The 19,888-nt window shown below is 43.2% G+C and overlaps 2 protein-coding genes and 1 pseudogene across 3 annotated transcripts in view; all 3 read left to right on the top strand.

Moving 5' to 3' along the window:
- The first annotated feature begins 5,917 nt into the window (after positions 1–5,917).
- Positions 5,918–7,071, top strand: LOC307176567 (protein preY, mitochondrial-like; annotated as a pseudogene). Its single transcript has one exon. The product of its transcript is annotated as a protein preY, mitochondrial-like (transcript).
- LOC307176856 (phosphatidylinositol N-acetylglucosaminyltransferase subunit Y-like) lies at positions 7,039–7,230 on the top strand (the record flags this gene model as incomplete). Its single annotated transcript, XM_079903345.1, has 1 exon — positions 7,039–7,230. A coding segment is annotated over one exon (192 nt), but the record flags the coding sequence as incomplete, so codon positions are not given.
- A 3,159-nt stretch (positions 7,231–10,389) lies between these two features.
- Positions 10,390–19,888, top strand: part of GTF2F2 (general transcription factor IIF subunit 2) — a 159,290-nt gene continuing 149,791 nt past the window's right edge. The window contains exon 1 of the mRNA XM_079903380.1: positions 10,390–10,709. Within this exon, the coding sequence (XP_079759506.1) occupies positions 10,644–10,709 (66 nt within the window). The 5' untranslated portion in view covers positions 10,390–10,643. The remainder of the gene's footprint in view (positions 10,710–19,888) is intronic.

Below are 19,888 nucleotides of genomic sequence, written 5' to 3'. Positions count from 1 at the left end.
AGACTGAGACAGAGAGAGAAAGACAGAGACTGAGAACTAAGAGACATTTCAACCAGTCACAACATATGGCCCTTATTTGGATCCCAATTCAGACTACAATTTTTTATTTTTAATTTTAGGTGTTTGTAAAAATTGTGGTACCATATACAGAACATTTGCCATCTTATCCATTCAGTGGCATTAAGTTCATTCACATTTTTGTGCAACCATCACCATCATCCACCTCCAAAATTCTCGCATCTTGCAAGACTGAAACTCTGTACTCATTAAACTACAACTCCCGTTCCCCCCTTCTAGCCCCTGGCAACCTCTATTCTACCTTTATTTCTGCCGTGTTTTTATGAGTTTGACTACTCTAGGTACCTCTTGTCGTGGAATCACACATACTCATCTTTCTGTGACCGGCTTGTTTCACTTAGAATACTGTCATTGAGGTTCATCCATGTTGCAGCAGGTGACCGAATTTCATTCCTTTTCTAGTGCTGAATAGTACCCCATTGTATGTATAGGCCACATTTTGTTTATCCACTCATCTGTTCTTGGATACTTGAGTTGCTTCCACCTCTTGGCTCTTGTGAATAATGCTGGCATGAAAAAAAAATATTTTGAAGCTCTGGCCAAAGTGATGTATAATTCTTTTCCCCTTTTCCTTCTCCTGCTGGTTGGAAGATGCAGACTTTGTGGTCCATCATGCAGAGGAGGACAACACCCCGGAGATGACGAAATAATAAGATGGAAGAACCCTAGGTTCCCAGCAAGTACATGGAGCAGAGCCATCATCATCTCAGTTGTTACATGAGAGAGAAGTAAAAAACGCATTGACAAAGCTATTGCAAGAGCTCTACTTATAGAAAGGAGCCTTAAACTGAACTTTCGACTTTACCCATTGATGGGTAGGCACATCCTTGCTTTAGCTCACCCTGCATGTGAACACTATTCCTGTCCCTGATGTTTGTGTATTTGGGTGGGAAGTCAGATCCATCAATAAGGAAGGGCCTCGCTTTTGCTCTTAGCAGGAATATGGACATAATTCCTCATTGATACTCGGCACACATGGCCTCCCTGGCTTTGAAATCTGAACACTAATGAGGACCCATCTGTTTAATATGATATTTTAGGACTTACTGTTATTTGTGATTTTTATCTGGGCACTTTGATCAAGGGTTTCAGTGCTGTTTCCTAACTATAATTTTATTTAGTATATAAAGTATGATATAAATGTTTTGGTAAATCATATATGAAAACAAATTGGACTTCACTACAGCAATGACAAATTAAATTTTCTCATGCTTTATTTAACACTTTATTCCCAGAGTAATCCCTAATGGGCAATTAAACTGACTTACTGAGACTGAGGGCTTTTAGCAGGCCACAGTAACCATATGTTACATCAGACATAAGACACTTAACAAAAGCAATTCAACTGAATTGTGTTATCCATCAGGGAAAATACATGCAGAGTCTTGTCTCATCTCCCAGAAGGAGCAAAGCTATGTGTGTTTATGTGTGTGTCTTTTGTTCTATTTTCTTGTACTGAGTTATCACTTGGTACATGGTCCTATTTTTTTTTCATTGAAGTATAGTTGATTTACAGAATTTCATTAGTTTCAGATGTATAATGCAGTGATTCAATATTTTTATAGATTATACCCCATTTAAAGTTATTACAAAATAATGTCTATATTTCCCTGTACTATACAATATATCCTTGATGTTTATTTTATACATAATAGTTTGTATCTCCTTAATCCCCTCCCTCCCCCCCTCCCCTCTCCCCACCAGTAACCACTAGTTTGTTCTCTATATCTGTGAGTCTCTTTCTGTTTTGTTATATTCATTTGTTTGTTTTATTTTTTAGATTCCACTTGTAAGTGATAACATACAGTATTTGTCTTTCTCTGTCTGGATTATTTCAGTACACATAATACCTTCTAGATCTAGAACATTGTTGCAAATGGCGGAATTTCATTCTTTTATATGGCTGAGTAGTATTCCATTTTATATATATATATATATATATATATATATATATATATATATATATATCTCACATCTTTACCCATTCATCTGTTGATGGACACTTAGTTTTCTTCCATATCTTGGCTACTGTAAATAATGCTGCTATGAACATTGGGGCGCATGTATCTTTTTGAATTAGTATTTTTGTTTTCTTCAAATATATACCCAAGAGGGGAATTGCTGGATCATATATGGTAATTCTATTTTTAGGTTGTTTTTTTTTTAAGATTTATTTATTATTTATTTATTTATTTGGCTGCATGGGGTCTTAGTTGTGGCACGTGGGATCTTCGTCGAGGCATGCGGGCTTCTCTCTAGTTGTGGTGTGCGGGTTTTCTCTCTCTAGCTGTGGCGCGCAGGCTCCAGAGTGCATAGGCTCCGTAGTTTGTGTCACGCAGGCTCTCTGGTTGAGGCATGCGAGCTCAGTAGTTGTGGTGCACGGGCTTAGTTGCCCCATGGCATGTGGGATCTTAGTTCCCCGATCAGGGATTGAACCCGCGTCCCCTGCATTGTAAGGCAGATTCTTTACCACTGAACCACCAGGGAAGTCCCTATTTTTGGTTTTTTTTTTAATTTTTAAAAATATTTAATTAATTAATTTATTTGGCTGTACCAGGTCTTAGTTGCAGCACACAGGATCTTTGCTGTGGCACATGGATCTCTTAGTTGCGGCATGCTGACTCCTAGTTGCGTCATGCATGTGGGATCCAGTTCCCCAACCAGGGGTTGAACCCAGTTCCCCTGCATTGGGAATGCGGAGTCCCAGCCACTGGACCACAGGGAAGTCCCTATTTTTAGTTTTTTGAAGAACCTCTGTTCTGTTTTCCATAGTGGCTGCCCCAATTTACATTCCCACCCACAGCATATAGTCCCTTTCCTCTATATCCTTGCCAGCGTTTTTTATTTGTAGACTTTTTGATGATAACCATTCTGACAGGTGTGAAGTGATATCTTACTGTGCTTTTGATTTGTATTTCTCTGATGATTAGTGATGTTGAGCTTCTTTTCATGTGCCCATTTTCCGTCTGTATGTCTTCTTTGGAAAAATATCTATCCAGGTCTTCTGCCCAGTAAATGGTCCTATTTTGCTACACAGCAAGGAATCACAAAGCCTTGTCAATTCGACCTCCTAAATCTGTCTATATGTTTCCAGTTCATCTACTTCTTTTTATCTCCACTTTCCTCATACAAACCACTGCTCCTTCCAACGTGGATTAGTGCAGTAATGTCTGAACTAGTCTCTTGGTTTCCATTCTGGCCCCTAACTATCCACTTTTTTTTTCCACAGTAGCTAAAGAGATCTTTTTTAAAATGTAAATTTGGGGCTTCCCTGGTGGCGCGGTGGTTGAGAGTCCGCCTGCCGATGCAGGGGATGCGGGTTCGTATCCCGGTCCGGGAGAATCCCACACGCCGTGGAGTGGCTGGGCCTGTGAGCCATGGCCGCTGAGCCTGCGCGTCCGGAGCCTGTGCTCCACAACGGGAGAGGCTGCATCAGTGAGAGGCCCGCGTACCGCAAAAAAAAGCAAATCTGATTATTTTATACTCAGGCTTAAAACTCTTCTTCAGGGAATGCCCTGGCAGTCCAGCGGGTAGGACTCCACGCTTTCACTACTGAGGGCCTGGGCTGATCTCTGGTCAGGGAACTAAGATACTGCAAGCCGCGTGGCGCAGCCAAAAAAAAAAACCTGCTTCTTCAAGTTTATATTTGATCTGAACAAGGCCTGCAAGGCCTTGCATGGGCTGACCTCCCATTCCCTCTCCAACTGGTGGCATTATCACTGCTTTGTCACTCACTCACTGTGCCCTGCCTGCTGGCATGCCCCCGCTCCGCAGACACCAACACATAGGTCCCTTTGGGGTTTGCAGATGCTACTCCCTTTTTTTTTTTAAATGGGGTATAGTTGTTTTATAATGTTGTGTTAGTTTCTGCTGTACAGCAAAGTGGAGTTCCCTATGCTATACAGCAGGTTCTCATGCTACTCCCTTTTCTCCAGAACACTAATGATTAAATAAATTATACTGAACACCAAGATAATAAAACCAAAAACTCATCACTTCCCAATTATTTTACTGTATTTTACGATTGTCTATGCGCTCTATTTCCATCTAATGTAGCCATTGGGTGAAAATACTATACGATGCCATGCTAATATGCATCTCATCCAACTTCACACTGCAAATCAGGCAAACAGGGACTTCCCTGGAGGTCCAGTGGTTAGGACTCTGCGGTTCTACTGCAGGGGGCCCAGATTTGATCCCTGGTCAGGGAACTAAGCCACGAGGTGTGGCCATAAAAAAAAAAAATTTTTTTTTAAATAAATAAATAAACTGAATCCTCAAAAAAAAAAAAAAAATCAGGCAAACATTACAAACCAGGGCTTTTTCTGGGGGTTAGAAGAAGCCAGTTGTTAAAACATTTACCAGCACACCACTGCCTATAATAAATTTTTTGTGTTTCCTTTCAGTTATTTGACCCAATATAATTAATGCAGTTACCACATAGTTTTCACATTGTAGTGTGAAGTCTTTTTTTGTTTTTTTTTTTTTTTTGCGGTACGCGGGCCTCTCACTGCTGTGGCCTCTCCCGTTGCGGAGCACAGGCTCCGGACGCGCAGGCTCAGCGGCCATGGCTCACGGGCCCAGCCGCTCCGCGGCACGTGGGATCTTCGCAGCATGTGGGATTTTTCCAGATCGGGGCACGAACCCGCGTCCCCTTCATCGGCAGGCAGACTCTCAACCACTGCGCCACCAGGGAAGCCCAAGTCTTTTTGATTTATTTTCACATTTAATCATGTCAGAACTCTACAAGGTAGGTATAATAATCCCATTTTATAAGCTAGGAATTAGGTGCCGAGATGAAGAAATAATTAAGGTAGTAGGCAGCAGTACTATAACTTGAAGCCATGACTCCACAGCTCGTGCCCAACCATTTGCTCGTGCTAACAACATGGAAACTATTGCAGGGAGTATTTCTTTTTGTTTGTGGATGACTGGGGAAGAAAGGACTCTGCCGGGGAAGACAGGTATTCTGTGAAAGAGAGAACTGAGAGGTCAAAGGGAGAGGCAGGGAGAATCTACAGATGGGATCATATAGCCGTGGTGTGATATCAAAGCAAAATTATCAATCTATACCATCACTAGTATAGGGGAAATCTAATTAATGACCACATTGCCACATTCATTTGTAATTTTTTTTTTTTTTTTTTTTTTGCGGTACGCAGGCCTCTCACTGTTGTGGCCTTTCCCATTGCGGAGCACAGGCTCCGGACACGCAGGCTCAGCGGCCATAGCTCACGGGCCTAGCCGCTCCGCGGCACGTGGAATCTTCCCAGACTGGGGCACGAACCCGTGTCCCCTGCATCGGCAGGCGGACTCTCAACCACTGCGCCACCAGGGAAGCCCCATTTGTAATTTTTGAATGAAAATCTTTATGTTAACAACCAATACAGAGTAAGTCTGGCTTATTGAGAAGGATTTTGCAAAAGTTACAAATTCCAGTTATAAGATAAATAAACACTAGGGATATAATGTACAACATGATAAATATAATTAACACTGCTGTATGTTATATATGAACATTGTCAAGAGGGTAAATCCTGAGTTCTCATCACAAGGAAAAATATTTTACTCTGTTTCTTTGATTTTGTACGTATATGAGATAATGGATGTTCACTAAACTTATTGTGATAATCATTTCAGGTTGTAAGTCAAATCATTATGATGTATACCTTAAACTTATACAGTACTGTATGTCAATTGTATCTCAACAAAATTGGAAGAAAAAAATTTTTAAAAAGGAAGGATTTTGTGATCGTGTTTTTCTGCCTATATGAATGCCGCTGAAGGTAATACTTCCTCTTGCTAGAATGTTTCTGAGTAAGTATGAACAAAGAGAATCTCTGGCCTAGAGAGACACTGGGCCCCTATGGGAGGGCCAAGGACAAAATCTGAGAGTGGACTCAGCTACTGTTAATATCATTCTAATTCCTTCAACTCGCTTGTAACATCTCCTCTAATGACTGCTGCTTATCCTCTAATGGCTACATGACAGAACTGTGGTGTTCTAAATTTACAAAACATGTCGTGTTCTTGAAAATTTTTCTGCCATTAGTGAGTTCTTGAGCCTTCCCTCCTTGGCTTGCATTTGTGCCTTAAAAGATTTAATAAAAACTAGAGGGGGGTGGTCAAGGGCGCGCAGACGCCCGGTCGCGGGCCGCCGGAACATGCTGAGTGGAGTGTGCGGCCAGCTCGCCTCAGCGCTGCGGGGGACACACGCAGAGCCGTCCGCGGGCGCCCAGAGGCATCTGCACGCGTTGGTGTCGCGGTCGCCACAGACAAGAGCGAGAGGACGAGGAAACCGCTCCGCGCCTTCGACCCAGCGCTGCTGCTGTTCCTGGTGTGCCCGCTCTCCAAGAAGCCGCTGAGATACGAAGCATCGACCAATGAATTGATTAACGAAGAGTTAGGAATAGCCTATCCAACTGTTGATGGGATTCATAATATGATACCACAGGCAGCTAGGATGACACATCAAAATAAGAAGCAAGAAGAAATGAAGGAGCCATAGGTCATACTTGAAAACAACAGCACAACTAAATTTTCTAAATTCCATCCACCTTTTAAAAAGCCAGAGTGGGGACTTCCCTGGTGGCACAGTGGTTGAGAATCCGCCTAACAATGCAGGGGACACGGGTTCGATCCCTGGTCCGGGGGATGATCCCAGATGCCACGGAGCAACTAGGCCCATGTGCCCCAACTACTGCTTGTGCTCTAGAGGCCATGAGCCACAACTACTGAGCCCGCGAGCCACAACTGCTGAGCCCGTGTGCCACAACTACTGAAGCCAGCGCACCTAGATCCCGTGCTCTGCAACAAGAGAAGCCACCGCAATGAGAAGCCCGCGCACCGCAACGAAGAGTAGCCCCCGCTCACCACAACTAGAGAAAGACTGCATGCAGCAACGAAATAGATAAAATAAATAAATCTATATAAAAAGAAAAAAGTCAGAGTGGTGTGTAAAAAGTGGAGGAAAAGAATGTTCTGTCTCTTTCTACATTGACTGCCCTTATTCCATTGGTCCCTTTAGCAGGACTGTTATACTCGGCCTCTGTGATGTGCCTTTACAGTCTGCTCTTGTTGATTACCATACCCGGCTATGTGTTCTTCCACCTATGGACTTGGATGGGTATTAAACTCTTCAGGCATAATTAATACAACCAGAGCCAAGATGGTGTATCCTAAGGATATGCTTGAGTGTCTGTCCCTGAAAGCTCAACTACATGGAAATACTGGAAACCCACTTAATTTGCAAGAAAGATGCTTTGCCTAGCTTCTGTCAGAGGTTTAGGACTATGGGAGGCTTAAGCTGCGGAGGCTTCTTTATTGTACTTTGGTTCTGCCCTTTTTTTTTTGAAGGTTCTCATTTATATCTGGGGTATCAGAAAAAACGTTACAACAAAGTGTCTTGTTGGAAATTAATATCCCCGGCCATCATCTGATGACTTTATTTCTTATCCCATTCATAATTAAAAGTTAGTAATTTGAAATTTTATACGTTTTACATTCAAAGTCTTTGGTAAAGTCACATGTTAAGGATGTGAATAATTCCAGAGGAGCTCGGTTGAAGGAACTGTAGAGAAATGCATTTGAACTAATGTGGTATAAAACTGTAATAAAGTGGAAATTTCTTGTATTTGCCAAAATTCTGAGTTTGTAAAATTACCTTCATTTCTTTGGCATCACATACTTACATTAATAATAATAAGATAAGGTATTGACATTTTCTATTAAAAAAAAACTTGACTAGTCAATCATCTGGGAGAGTAAAGAATTTGTGAGTTTCCTTTTTGTGTGGTGACCTCTGTATCTGTCTGTGATGGTTAATTTTATGTGCCAACCTGACTGGGCCTCAGTTTGTCCAGATATTTGGTCCAAGGTTATTGTGGGTGTGTCTGTGAGGGTATTTCTGGATGAATTAACCTTTGAATCAGTAGAGTGAGTAAAGCAGATTGTCCTCCCCAATATGGGTGAGCTTCACCCAATCAGTTGAAGGCCAAAGTAGAAAAAAAGGTTCAGTAAGGGAGAATGCACTCTCTCTGCCTGTCTTCAAGTTGGAACATTAATCATCTCCCGCCTTCAGATTTGGACTGGAACTTACACCATCATCTCTCCTGCCTCTCAGGCCTTTGAACTCAGACTAGAAGCATACCTTTGGCTCTCCTGGTCTTCAGCTTGTCAAATGCAGATCTTAGGACTTCTCAGCCTCCATAATCATGTGAGCCAATTCCTATACAGTAAATGCCTATCTATTTATCTATCTATCTATCTATCTATCTATCATGTGTTTCTCTGGAGAACCCTGACTAATACTTATTTGGTACTGAGAGTGATCCTAGAGGAACAGGGTGTTAAGGATAGGTTTTCCTAAATTGGTTCTGGGTTTTTGGAACTGGCTGTCTAACCTAATTAGATTTAAAGATGCTAATGACTCTATTTCAAGTAGTAAAGAGAACACTAATGGTCTCTGGCATCATTGGGCAATAGAGATACCTAAAATATCTGCACTGGATATGCCTAATTGACCACAAGCAGAAATCCATAGAACCTGTGTGGGAATGGATATTAAGGGTATGGGATCATGGTGGAAAGAACATAAAGCTGGATTGGGCCAAAATTATCGATGTCTGGCATATAATAGGCCCTTAGGAGGGTGAAGGATCTAGCTGTAATATATGTTACCCTGCTGGTCTCCAAAGTAAATCTGTGAATCTGCTTCATGGAGCCCGCATCCTCCTTTCCTCTCACAGCTCATAAGCATCCTCTTCAAGCTGGAAGGAAATTTGAAAAGGACAGATAGAAGAAGTCTGTTCTTTATTCAGCAATGTAGGAGGATGAGGTGCTCAATAAGTTTTTTCTTCTTCTTCTTCCTTATATAATCATTTAAAAATATTCACTTTTTCCTTTCTTCTCTAGGCATTTCTTCTTCTTTAGCTATTTGTTCTCCCCCAATCCCTGTAAACACACACACACACACACACACACACACACACACACACATTTTTAGGCTTCCCATAAGCCACAGATCAAGGCCAAGGTTCTAATCCTTTACTCTAAAGGTCATTACTAGGGTCATCCAGACTACATTAAGTCTCTTCTCTTATGGTCTCATATTTTAATTTATTCCTTCTATTTGATCCAAGCTTAAAGCAGCTCTCTTTATCCACTTGTCCTTTATATCTTTTAAGGCCATTTCCCAAGCTGTAACACAAGAATGCAATCTTCCTTTTTAACACATGCCTCGTCTCCTATTTTTCCTGTTAGTTTTCCCAGCTTATCTCAGTGACCTGACAGCTTTTTCTAGCCCTATGCTGCACAGACATGGAATTTCTTCAATTATGTGTATGGTTCTGATGCAGGATTCAATACATTACTTGCCATTCTTACAATATCTTACTGTCTGTTTCTCTTCCAGCAAATGTTCATTCAGCCAAAGCCTATTGAAATCTGACAGGTGTCAAGCATTGTGCCAGATGCTGTGAATAAAAAATGAATAAAACACTATTTCTGCCTAGGAGGAGCTCATAGTCTAGAAACCAAAGGCAGCATGTAAACATGTATATCATAGTGCATCGTGCTAAGTATCGCACACTGTGATGTGAAGAAAAATGTAACTTCCTCTGGGGGAGTTGATAAAAGATCTCATAGGAAGTGACATTTCCATTAGTCTTGACACCTAAGTAGGAGTCTGCCAATCAGAAGACAGAGGTGAGAATGAGGGTAAGGGAAGAATAGGTCATCTGAGTAAAGGGAATCCAGTGTGCAGAGGCTCTGAAATAATTGAGGAACATTCTGCTGTATTCAGGGAGGTCTGATGGGTTAGGTGTGGTTGGATGTGTGGTGCATTGAGCGGCAGGTATCAAACTGAGAGGGCCTGTGTGGAGAGGATTGAATTTTATTCTAGAGGCAAGAAGAGAAAGAGGAAATTCTATAAGCAGGGAAGTTTAACAATCAGATTTGTCTGTTACATGTCTATTGTCATTGACCTAATTACAGGGCTCCGGGTTTTGGAGTCTAAAAGGGGTGTACTCTGCTTGTTTAATTGGAGGTGCTCAGGTGCCTTTCAATTGAGACCACTTGTGCTAATTCACTTTATTACTCCTACCCTGTCCTCCAAATGCTGTCTCTCTCTCCTTGGCCAGGGTTGGACAGATACTGACAGCCTTTGTCTCTTTGAACCCCATTTTTCTGTTTTGACACCTTCTTTCTTTAGTTACGCTGACCTAGTCTTTGAAAGTATTACTGACGTTTTGGCCCATCCCACCTTATGCTCTAATCACTCGGGCACAGCCCACGGCAGTAGCCACACCCACTCAAGAAGTTGCCTGCTCAGGAAGTTTGTCTGCAGCAGTGCGCCGTACTGACGGTAGCAGCGCGCAGGCGCAGTTCCCGGCTCCCGGCGGCGTGTTCCTCTTTTCCCGGGATCCCAGCGTCCCAGCAGGTGGACCCCGGCTCTTCACAGTCAGCCTCCGGCTCCGGCTTGCGCTGTGCTCCGGTCCCTCGCTTCTCAGTCCCCCAGCTTCCGGGGCCGCTGCTCTGGCCCGCACGCCTCCGCCGGCGACAGACCCATGGCCGAGCGCGGGGAACTCGATCTGACAGGCGCCAAGCAGAACACCGGAGTGTGGCTGGTCAAGGTAAGGTTTGCGCGGCTCCCGCTTGCGCTCCTCCTTAGTTTCAGTGACTTGAGACTGTCCCACCCCGTGCGCCTTTTAAAGTTCTTTACGGCCTTCTTATTAGAGCTTCAGTTATCTTGAGAGGCAGGACTCATTGTTATGCTCGTTTGCAGACGAGAAGATTAGTTAAGGGACGCCCAGTGTTTTTCAGTCAGTTAAGAGCCCGAGCCTGCCTGGCATGGATCTCCTTTCCCCACGACCTGGTTTTTCTGGGGCCCTGTCTTGGTGTCCCCCAATGTGAGCGGTGCATTTAACCCCAAGCTGAAAAATTTCTGCATCTTCTCTTGGTGAAACTGATTTTAGTTATCAGTCTGTATAAGGAAGTTGAGTGTCTGCTTCCTGTTAGAATTTTCTCAGCCAGAAAGTAGAACTGGTCTCTGCGTACCCTTAAAGTGTTCTTTTAGGTTGTTGGTTCTTATGCAGTTCTCAGGAGAGCTGAGAGAGCTCTGAACTCAGGAAAGGAGAGGCCGTGGACTGGAGTGTTCTTTTAGAGCAAGACCTGGTCTCGTGAAACTGTCAGCAAATGTCTTTCGTTTTGTTTTGTTTTGTAAAGACAGCAATCTTGATTAGCCCTTAGTGAGCACAGTATTTGTGCTTTACTTTTTCATATTGGGGAGTGTTGTCTTTTAGGAGGGTTTCATAAGACATATGCATGTTCAAAATGTGATTGTGACAGTATCCGAAACTCAAGTAAAATGTAGGGACCTTGGTTTGTTAGATTTTTAAAAACTTATATCACATGGCTGAGTTTTCATCAGTTAAATCTGAGAGGCCTGTCCTGTCTGCCTCTCTGAAGTAGCTCTCTTATGCTTATTCGCTAGTCAGTCGAACCTGTATTATATTCTTCAAAGCACTTGTCAGAGTCCAAAGTGATTCTGTGTTCAGTGTTGGTTACCTCCTTTTCCCCAGCACACGCACAGTCACATTTCTCAAGACTAGGCTCCTTGCCTGTCACACCCCGAACTGTGTTTGGCACATGGTAATAGCTCAGATTTGTGATGAATGAATGAATGAACTCTTATTCTTCATTGCTAGCCTTAGTCTCTGGTACTCATTTGACTTATCACGGCGATATCAGTGTGATTTAAATAATGGAGTAGAGACTCCCCTGGTGGCGCAGTGGTTAAGAATCCGCCTGCCAATGCAGGGGACACGGGTTTGAACCCTGGTTTGGGAAGATCCCACATGCCGCGGAGCAGCTAAACCTCCTGCGTGCGCCACAACTACTGAGCCTGCGCTCTAGGGCCCGCGAGCCACAACTGCTGAAGCCCGCGCGCCTAGAGCCCGTGCTCCGCAACAAGAGAAGCCACCGCATTGAGAAGTCCACCGCAACGAAGAGTAGCCCCCGCTCACTGCAACTAGAGAAAGCCCGTGTGCAGCAACATCTCTCTCCTCCTGCATGCTAAATGGAGGGGAATCATTAGGGAGGAGAGCTCCTTTACAGACTGAAAGAGCTTGAAAAGATGGTGAAGCTTGAGATGATGTGTTTGTGCTTGGAGCACGGTAAATGCTCAAGGAATGTTGTTTGCCTTACAGAGAGATTTGGATGGGTGGACAGAGGCCACCCATAGTATCTCTGTAGTATACCATGGAAAGTGGAACTGAAATGCAAGCGTGAAAATGCACAGTAACATGCTGTGTCCTGGAAATCAGAGAGGAGATTATTATGCCTCGAGTAGAGGCTTGGGACTGTATACTGTTACTGTCACATTGTGAAATGGGGATGTTTTAACTTTAGTCTACAAGAAGTGAGGAAACTTTTGGAGGTTTTTGAGTAAGGCAGGGATGCAAATGAGTCTTTTAGGGGGAAAAAAACTTGAAGGGAAGATAGCAAAATTAGAGTCAAAATTAGAAAATTATCACAGGATTATAGGCATTTGATAGTGAATTCTGAGGAGTTAGGGAAACTTTTTCAGCAAAAGTTGTCAGGATGTGGTGACTGACTAAATGAGGATGTGAAAGAAAGCAATGAATCTAAAGTTAAGAAATTTTAGTGTTCTTTCATATATGGCCATTTGAATACATTTTATCACTTTAAAAACTTACTTCAGACTAATGATTTGTTCTGTTTTATAAAGGTAGTTATAATGTTTCAGTTATTTATTGTTTGCTGTATCATTGTTTCCTTACATCAATTTGGCCTGTAGTATTTCTTCTTTTTCTAACCTTATGTATCAAAGAAAAGTAACAGGCTTGCAAATACTACATCTTTCCAGAGTGTGAAAGGACTTTTTTTTTTTTTTTTGCCAGTTCTTGTTCTCTGACAACCTTATCTCTTAAAGAGGATGAGAATTGCTATCAAATACTTTCTGTTCTAAAATCCATTCATGTTCCCTCTTTGTTTGACAACTTTTATTTCTGCTTTAGTTAAAGGAATGCTAGTAGGCAATGAGGTTTGATTTGCACACCTGTCAGATAGTTTGAATTTGTTTCATTTGTGCTGGGATTAGCATCCAGTATGATTTTCATGCCCATATCCTAAGCATATTTGGATTTTTATCTCTGAATTATAGGAATAAATTATATGAGAGCTTCAAGTTGTAATGGTTAATTTCATTTTCAGCTTGCTTTGTGTGATATTAAAATATAATATGTTGTTTATAGAGTTTGTTTTCATTCTTACCCAATTAGAGTTTGTGAATAGAACTACATACGACTTTAAATCTTTTCAGTACACGTTAATATTTCTTATAAATAACGCCTTGAGTTCTGATCTTTGAGGATTATTTGTTGTAAAATACATGAGTTTCTTCCTAGAGTGTTGCAAGTTTATGGGCCATTTTGTTCATATTTTATTAATTCCATCACTAGACAGGTATAGAAAAGGATAAATACAAGTAAGGGCTATACATACAATATCTCTGAGAGGTTTTTTTTTTTTTTTTTTTTTTTTTGCGGTACGGGTACGCGGGCCTCTCACTGTTGTGGCCTCTCCCGTTGTGGAGCACAGGCTCCGGATGCACAGGCTCAGCGGCCATGGCTCACAGGCACAGCTGCTCCACGGCACATGGGATCTTCCTGGACCAGGGCACGAACCCGCGTCCCCTGCATCGGCAGGCGGACTCTCAACCACTGCGCCGCCAGGGAAGCCCTCTGAGAGTTTTAAGTAGGAAAAAAGTTGTCAGGTGGGAACAGGGAAGACTTTGGGTAAGGTGACATTTAAGAAGAGCCTATGGGGTTGATTAGTTAGAAAAGACTTCCCAGCGGGGCTGGTGAGTGTGTTCAGGAAAAGGCAAATATAGTGGAAGATTGTGTACCAGAATATCCACTACCTGTAACTGTTCTGGCCTAATGAAATGCCATTTCTGGAGTTTTGAATATCTTAAATCTACAAGAGAATGATGATCTAAATGAGTTTTGATAGATAATAGACATGATTGGATTTAACTTCACAATAGATGCCACCTGCTAAGAAACATAAACAGCTGCAGTTTTTACCTGGTCAGGGAGCTAGTCCCTTGTAGTTTGCATTGCCCTATTTCTGTTGCTTAGTCTATGCCACTGTTAGGTTGCCAGCTGGTCCCACTACTACTACACACGCGGTACCAAATCAGGATCTAAAAATGATATTTAAAAAAATTTTAGCATAGTTCTTTTGTTTGGCTTCCAATATTTATTTAAAATTTATTTATTTATTTTTGTCTGCATTGGGTCTTCGTTGCCGCACGCAGGCTTTTCTCTAGTTGCGGCAAGTGAGGGCTACTCTTCGTTGCGGGGCGAGGGCTTCTCATTGCGGTGTTTTCTCTTGTTGTGGAGCACGGGCTCTAGGCACGCGGGCTTCAGTAGTTGTGGCACGTGGGCTCAGTAGTTGTGGCTCATTGGCTCTAGAGCACAGGCTCGGTAGTTGTGGCGCACGGGCTTTGTTCCTCCGTGGCATGTGGGATCTTCCCGGACCAGGGCTCGAACCCGTGTCCACTGCATTGGCAGGTGGATTCTCAACCACTGTACCACCAGGGAAGCCCAGCTTTCAATATTTAGACTTCTGGAAAAAAATCATCTTATCTAGTTATGATTGGCAGGAGGGTAGGGTACCTGATGGGGAAGAGGGGGAGATACAGCTGGCAGGGTTTTTAGGAGTGGTGGGGGTTTTGTAAGTAATGAATATCATACTGGAGCTTGAATTATAAGAAATGCTATCTTTTGAGGGAAATGGACAGGTGGAGGTATTGACAAGCGCTGCAATGGGTCCAACCAACAGCTTCCTAGCCAGCAAAAAGGTGTGTTTCAAGCCCCATCAGCCTTCCTCTTATAAGCATTTCGATTGATACTTGTTGGAGGAGAGGATCAGGACAAGAGAGATGGACACCATCCCCTGTGAATATTGGGTCCTCCATTCAACAACTCAAATGCCACCAAGCTCAACTTTTATTTTTTCACAGACAGTTAAACAGTTGGACATTGGCAGCCAGAGAGAAAGCAATGTACCAGGGAGAGATGAAACCGGAATGGGTGATACCCCGAAGTCTTGCAGGAGAAAAAGGAACTTATATTTATAATGTACCAAGTATTTTACACAGCAAACCTGTGAAGTAGGTACTAATTATATTTTTCAGATGATAAAATTGAGGCTTAGGGAGGTTAATTATCTTGCCCAAGCATGGAACAGTAATTCAAATTTAGGTCTGTTTGGCTACAAAGCTTATGCCAGGAATAGGAAATGTCTTTTTTTTTTTTTTTTTTTTGTGGTAAGTGGGCCTCTCACTGTTGTGGCCTCTCCCGTTGCGGAGCACAGGCTCTGGACGCACAGGCTCCGCGGCCATGGCTCGCGGGCCCAGCCGCTCCATGGCATGTGGGATCTTCCCGGACGGGGCCACGAACCCATGTACGCTGCATTTGCAGACGGACCCTTAACCACTGCGCCACCAGGGAAGCCCAGGAAATGTCTTTTTTTCCCCTTGGTTCTCTTTAATGAATCATCTCCCTGGAGACCAGAGGTGAGGTGGGGGACTTTGTGTTTTTTTTGTTTTGTTTTGTTTTTTGTTTTTTTACGGTAAGCGGGCCTCTCACTGTGGCGGCCCCTCCCTCTGCGGAGCACAGGCTCCGGACACGCAGGCTCAGCAGTCATGGCTCACGGGCCCAGCCGCTCCGCAGCATGCGGGATCCTCCTGGACCGGGGCACGAAGCCGTGTCCCCTGCATCGGCAGGCAGACTCTCAACCACGGCGCCACCAGGGAAGCCCTGGGACTGTTTTTATGGCCTTAGGTCTTGTCAGCTCCATATGTTGACCTTCAAGTAAACGTGTGAGTAGAAGCTGCCTGTCATAGGTTGGGTTCCCAGGGAAGCTGGTTCTGAGGAGAAGGTTAGCATGCAGAGGTTTGTTATGGAGTGCTCCTGGGATCATCACCTGTGGAAGGAAAAGGACTTATGCAGGATTGGGCACAGGGTGGCTTGCCCCAGGAACAGTGGGCGATCGTGGCCAAAGGGCCTGTCTTTAGTGGAGGCAATTCCACAGAGAGCTAACAGCTGAGGGCTCTCTGCGGTCACTCCCAGCAGCTAGGGGAATAAGGCCTTCAATCCTAAACGAGGAAAAGGGTGTCACATCACTGTCTAATACAGTGTCCAGTACTCTGGGAGAAACAGGGCTTTGGGGACTAGTAGTTGGGGAACTGGATATTTGATGACGCAAAGTTGGCAAACAAGCTTAGGGGAGTAACTACTGTATATATCACCTTAGCACCTTGGATTCAAAGGCACTGTTGACCTTAAAATTGACCTGTAGCTTGAGCGAGCGGATTGATTCATCCAACAAGCTTTCAGTGATTGCCAGTCATTGTTCTGGGCTCTGAGTGTGTTATGGTGAGCAAGAACAGACAGGCCTGGGCTCTGTAAACTCGGATCTGTAGTCTGTGCTGGAGAGAGACATCAGTCAAGTCCTAATGAAGGCAGTTCCAGACAGATGAGGGCACTGAAGCAAGGAGTACTGTTGTGTGAGTATGAATAGCAAAGGAACTTGACTTAGTTTGGGAGGTCAAGGGAGTTTCCCTGAGGAAATAATGCTTAAGTGAGTCATTTTCTGGTCTTGGGAAATCTGAGAAAACATCGCTGTACCCATTATCTTGTCTCCATCTCATTTTCTTTAATGAATGTGTAGACAGTGGAAACAACACAGATATCTCACAAGTGACATGTTGACAAGAGTGTTTTGCGGAAATTTACTAAGAATAGAATTCAGGTGTTCTCATCCAGAAACAAAGGTAATTATGTGAGGAGACGATATGTTAATTAGCTTGACTAGCGTAATCATTTCACTGCATATATCAAATCATCATGTTGTACACCTTAAAAATAAAATATAATGTTTTAATTAAAAATATCAGCTGTCCAGGGGCTTCCCTGGAGGCGCAGTGGATAAGAATCTGCCTACCACTGCAGGGGACATGGGTTCCATCCCTGGTCCGGGAAGATCCCACATGCCACGGAGCAACTAAGCCCGGACACCACAACTACTGAGCCTGCGCTCTAGAGCCTGCGCGCCACAACTACTGACCATGAGCCTAGGGCAACAAGAGAAGCCCGTACACCGCAACAGAGAGTAGCCCCCACTCGCCACAACTAGAGAAAGCCTGCGTGCAGCAACGAAGACCCAACGCAGCCAAAAATAAATAAAATTAAATCTTAAAAATAAAATTAAAATAAAAATATCAGCTGTCCAAAAAAAAGTATTTTGGAGCCTTGGAACCATATATACCATTATTTTTCCTTTTCCTTCTACCTCTTTTTTTCACAACTTAATGGGCTGGGACTTCTGGGAAGCCCATTTCCATAAGCTCTTGGTGTAGAAAGTTATATATGACTGACATAGTATCCTCATTGTATTCTATTTTTCATTACAAGGGTATAGTATTTTGGCAACCTTTTGAATTAAATAAGCTGGTAGGCTTACCTGGGAACTTACTTTTTTCCTTTTTTTTGGCCACATTGCACGCAGCGTGCCAGATCTTAGTTCCCCGACCAGGGACTGAACCCGCGCCCCCTGCAGCTGGAAGCGCAGAGTCTTAACCACTGGACCACCAGGGAAGTTCCATGGGAACTTACAGTTTTATTATAATAATGATGACAATGCAGTATGAGTTCCAAACTTGTTTTTATCAATTAACTTCTGGGACGTAATCTTTGTTTTAGTTGGCAATTGCTTGTATTAGATACAATTATTGTACTGGATTTGATTCTTAAATTTGTTTTAGTGTATGATATATACTTACTTCACTTAGAACTATTGTCTTGTTGTTTGGTGGCCTAAACTGTAGTCTCCAGCAGTTTGATCATAGAATCTTCTGAACTGGTTAATGTATTGAAGAACAGTGGTCTCATCAAGAGCTCCAGAACATTCTTTTTTTTTTTAATTAATTAATTAATTAATTTTTGGCTGTGTTGGGTCTCCGTTGCTGCACACAGGCTTTCTCTAGTTGTGGCGAGCGGGGGCTACTCTTTGTTGTGGTGCACGGGCTTCTCACTGCGGTGGCTTCTCTTGTTGTGGAGCACAGGCTCTAGGCACATGGGCTTCAGTAGTTGTGGCTTACAGGCTCTAGAGTGCAGGCTCAGTAGTTGTGGCATGCGGGCTCAACAGTTGTGGCTCATGGGCTCTAGAGCACAGGCTCAGTAGTTGTGGCGCACAGGCTTAGTTGCTCCGTGGCATGTGGGATCTTCCTGGACCAGGGATCGAACCCATGTCCCCTGCATTGGCAGGCGAATTCTTAACCACTGCACCACCAGGGAAACCTCAAGAGCTCCAGAACATTCTTGTCTTCCCTTTATCTTAATAACATTTCAGGGAACCAGCAATGAGGGGACAGTGGCAGGTTGGAAAATGCTCCACTCTACTATTGGTGTTTTCCTCTCTTCCCCCTTATTTTAAGGTAGATCTCTGAAATAAGGTTTCCCTTTGAGAATGCAGTGAAAGTTATTAAAATTAAATTCTGTATCCTGGATTTATCCTAATAACACCATCATTTTCATTACACTAACATTTCTTCAACAATATCCAGTCATTAAAATAATAACTCTGTTCCTACTGTGTGCCAGGCTATTCTAGATGCTAGGGATGTGGCAGTAAACAAAACACACAAAATATCTACCTCGTGCAGATTGCATTCTAATGGGGAGGGAGAATGGACAGTAAACAGATATGTATATAGCAGGTGATAAGTGCTCTGAAGAAAAAGGGTAAAAGGTGTAGAAGGTAGCTGGGGATGCTATTTTAATGGCGTGGGGAAGGGCCTCACTGATAAGGTGGGCCTTGAGCAGAGACCTGAAGGAAGTTATGGGGATGCCCTTCAGATATCTGGAGGAAGAGCATTCCAGACAGAAGTAACCACGAATCAAAGGCCCTCGGCTGGGATGGTGTTGGGAATGTTCACAGATCTGTGTGATTAGAGTCAAGTGAGTGAAGCAGTAGGAGGGTCATGAATCCATAGATCCATGAGGCCACGGACTGCAGAGGGCTGAATCATCTAAGACATTATAGAGGATTTTTACAGTGAGTGCCATGGGAAGCGATAGCCATAGAGGCAGCTTGGCATGCTGATTGTGGAGCTAGACTGCCTAGGTTAGAATCCTGGCTTCCCACCGCTAGTAATTGTGAGACTTTGGACAAATGATAACTTTTTGGTGCCTTCGTTTCTTCATCTGCAAAATGGAATAATAATAGAGTTGTTATGAGGATTAAGTGAAGTAAAATTTTAAAGTGCTTAGAAAAGTACCTGGCACATGTTAAGCACTATGTAGATGTCTGTTAAATTGAAAGGCTTTGAGCAGGACAGTATCATGTGACTTTGGTTTTAATATGGTCACTCTGGCTGCTGTACTGAGACTGAAGTGTGCATGGACAAGAGTGGAAGCAAGGGAATCAGGAGGCTATTACAGTAAGAGATGGCTGTTACAAGAGATGATGGTGACTTGGATTAGGCTGGTAACCCTGGAATTGGTGAGAAGGACATGGAGTCCGGATATAATTTGAAGGTGTTGCTGACAGGCTATGTCAGTTAATTGGATGTAGAATGTGAGAAAAAAGGAGCTATTTGAGGGTAACTCCAGTTTCAGACTGAGTGCCTGGAAGGACGGAGTCGACTTTTACTGAGATAGGAAAATTGCAGGAGGAACAGGTTTATGAGGGAGAAATAAGAGTTCTGGTGTGGATATTT

The sequence above is a fragment of the Stenella coeruleoalba genome (assembly GCF_951394435.1).
Source record: "Stenella coeruleoalba genome assembly, chromosome: 18".
Taxonomy (NCBI): Eukaryota; Metazoa; Chordata; class Mammalia; order Artiodactyla; family Delphinidae; genus Stenella; species Stenella coeruleoalba.
The sequence above is the reverse complement of the archived record's forward strand: the minus strand, read 5'-3'. Positions and strand labels throughout refer to the sequence as shown.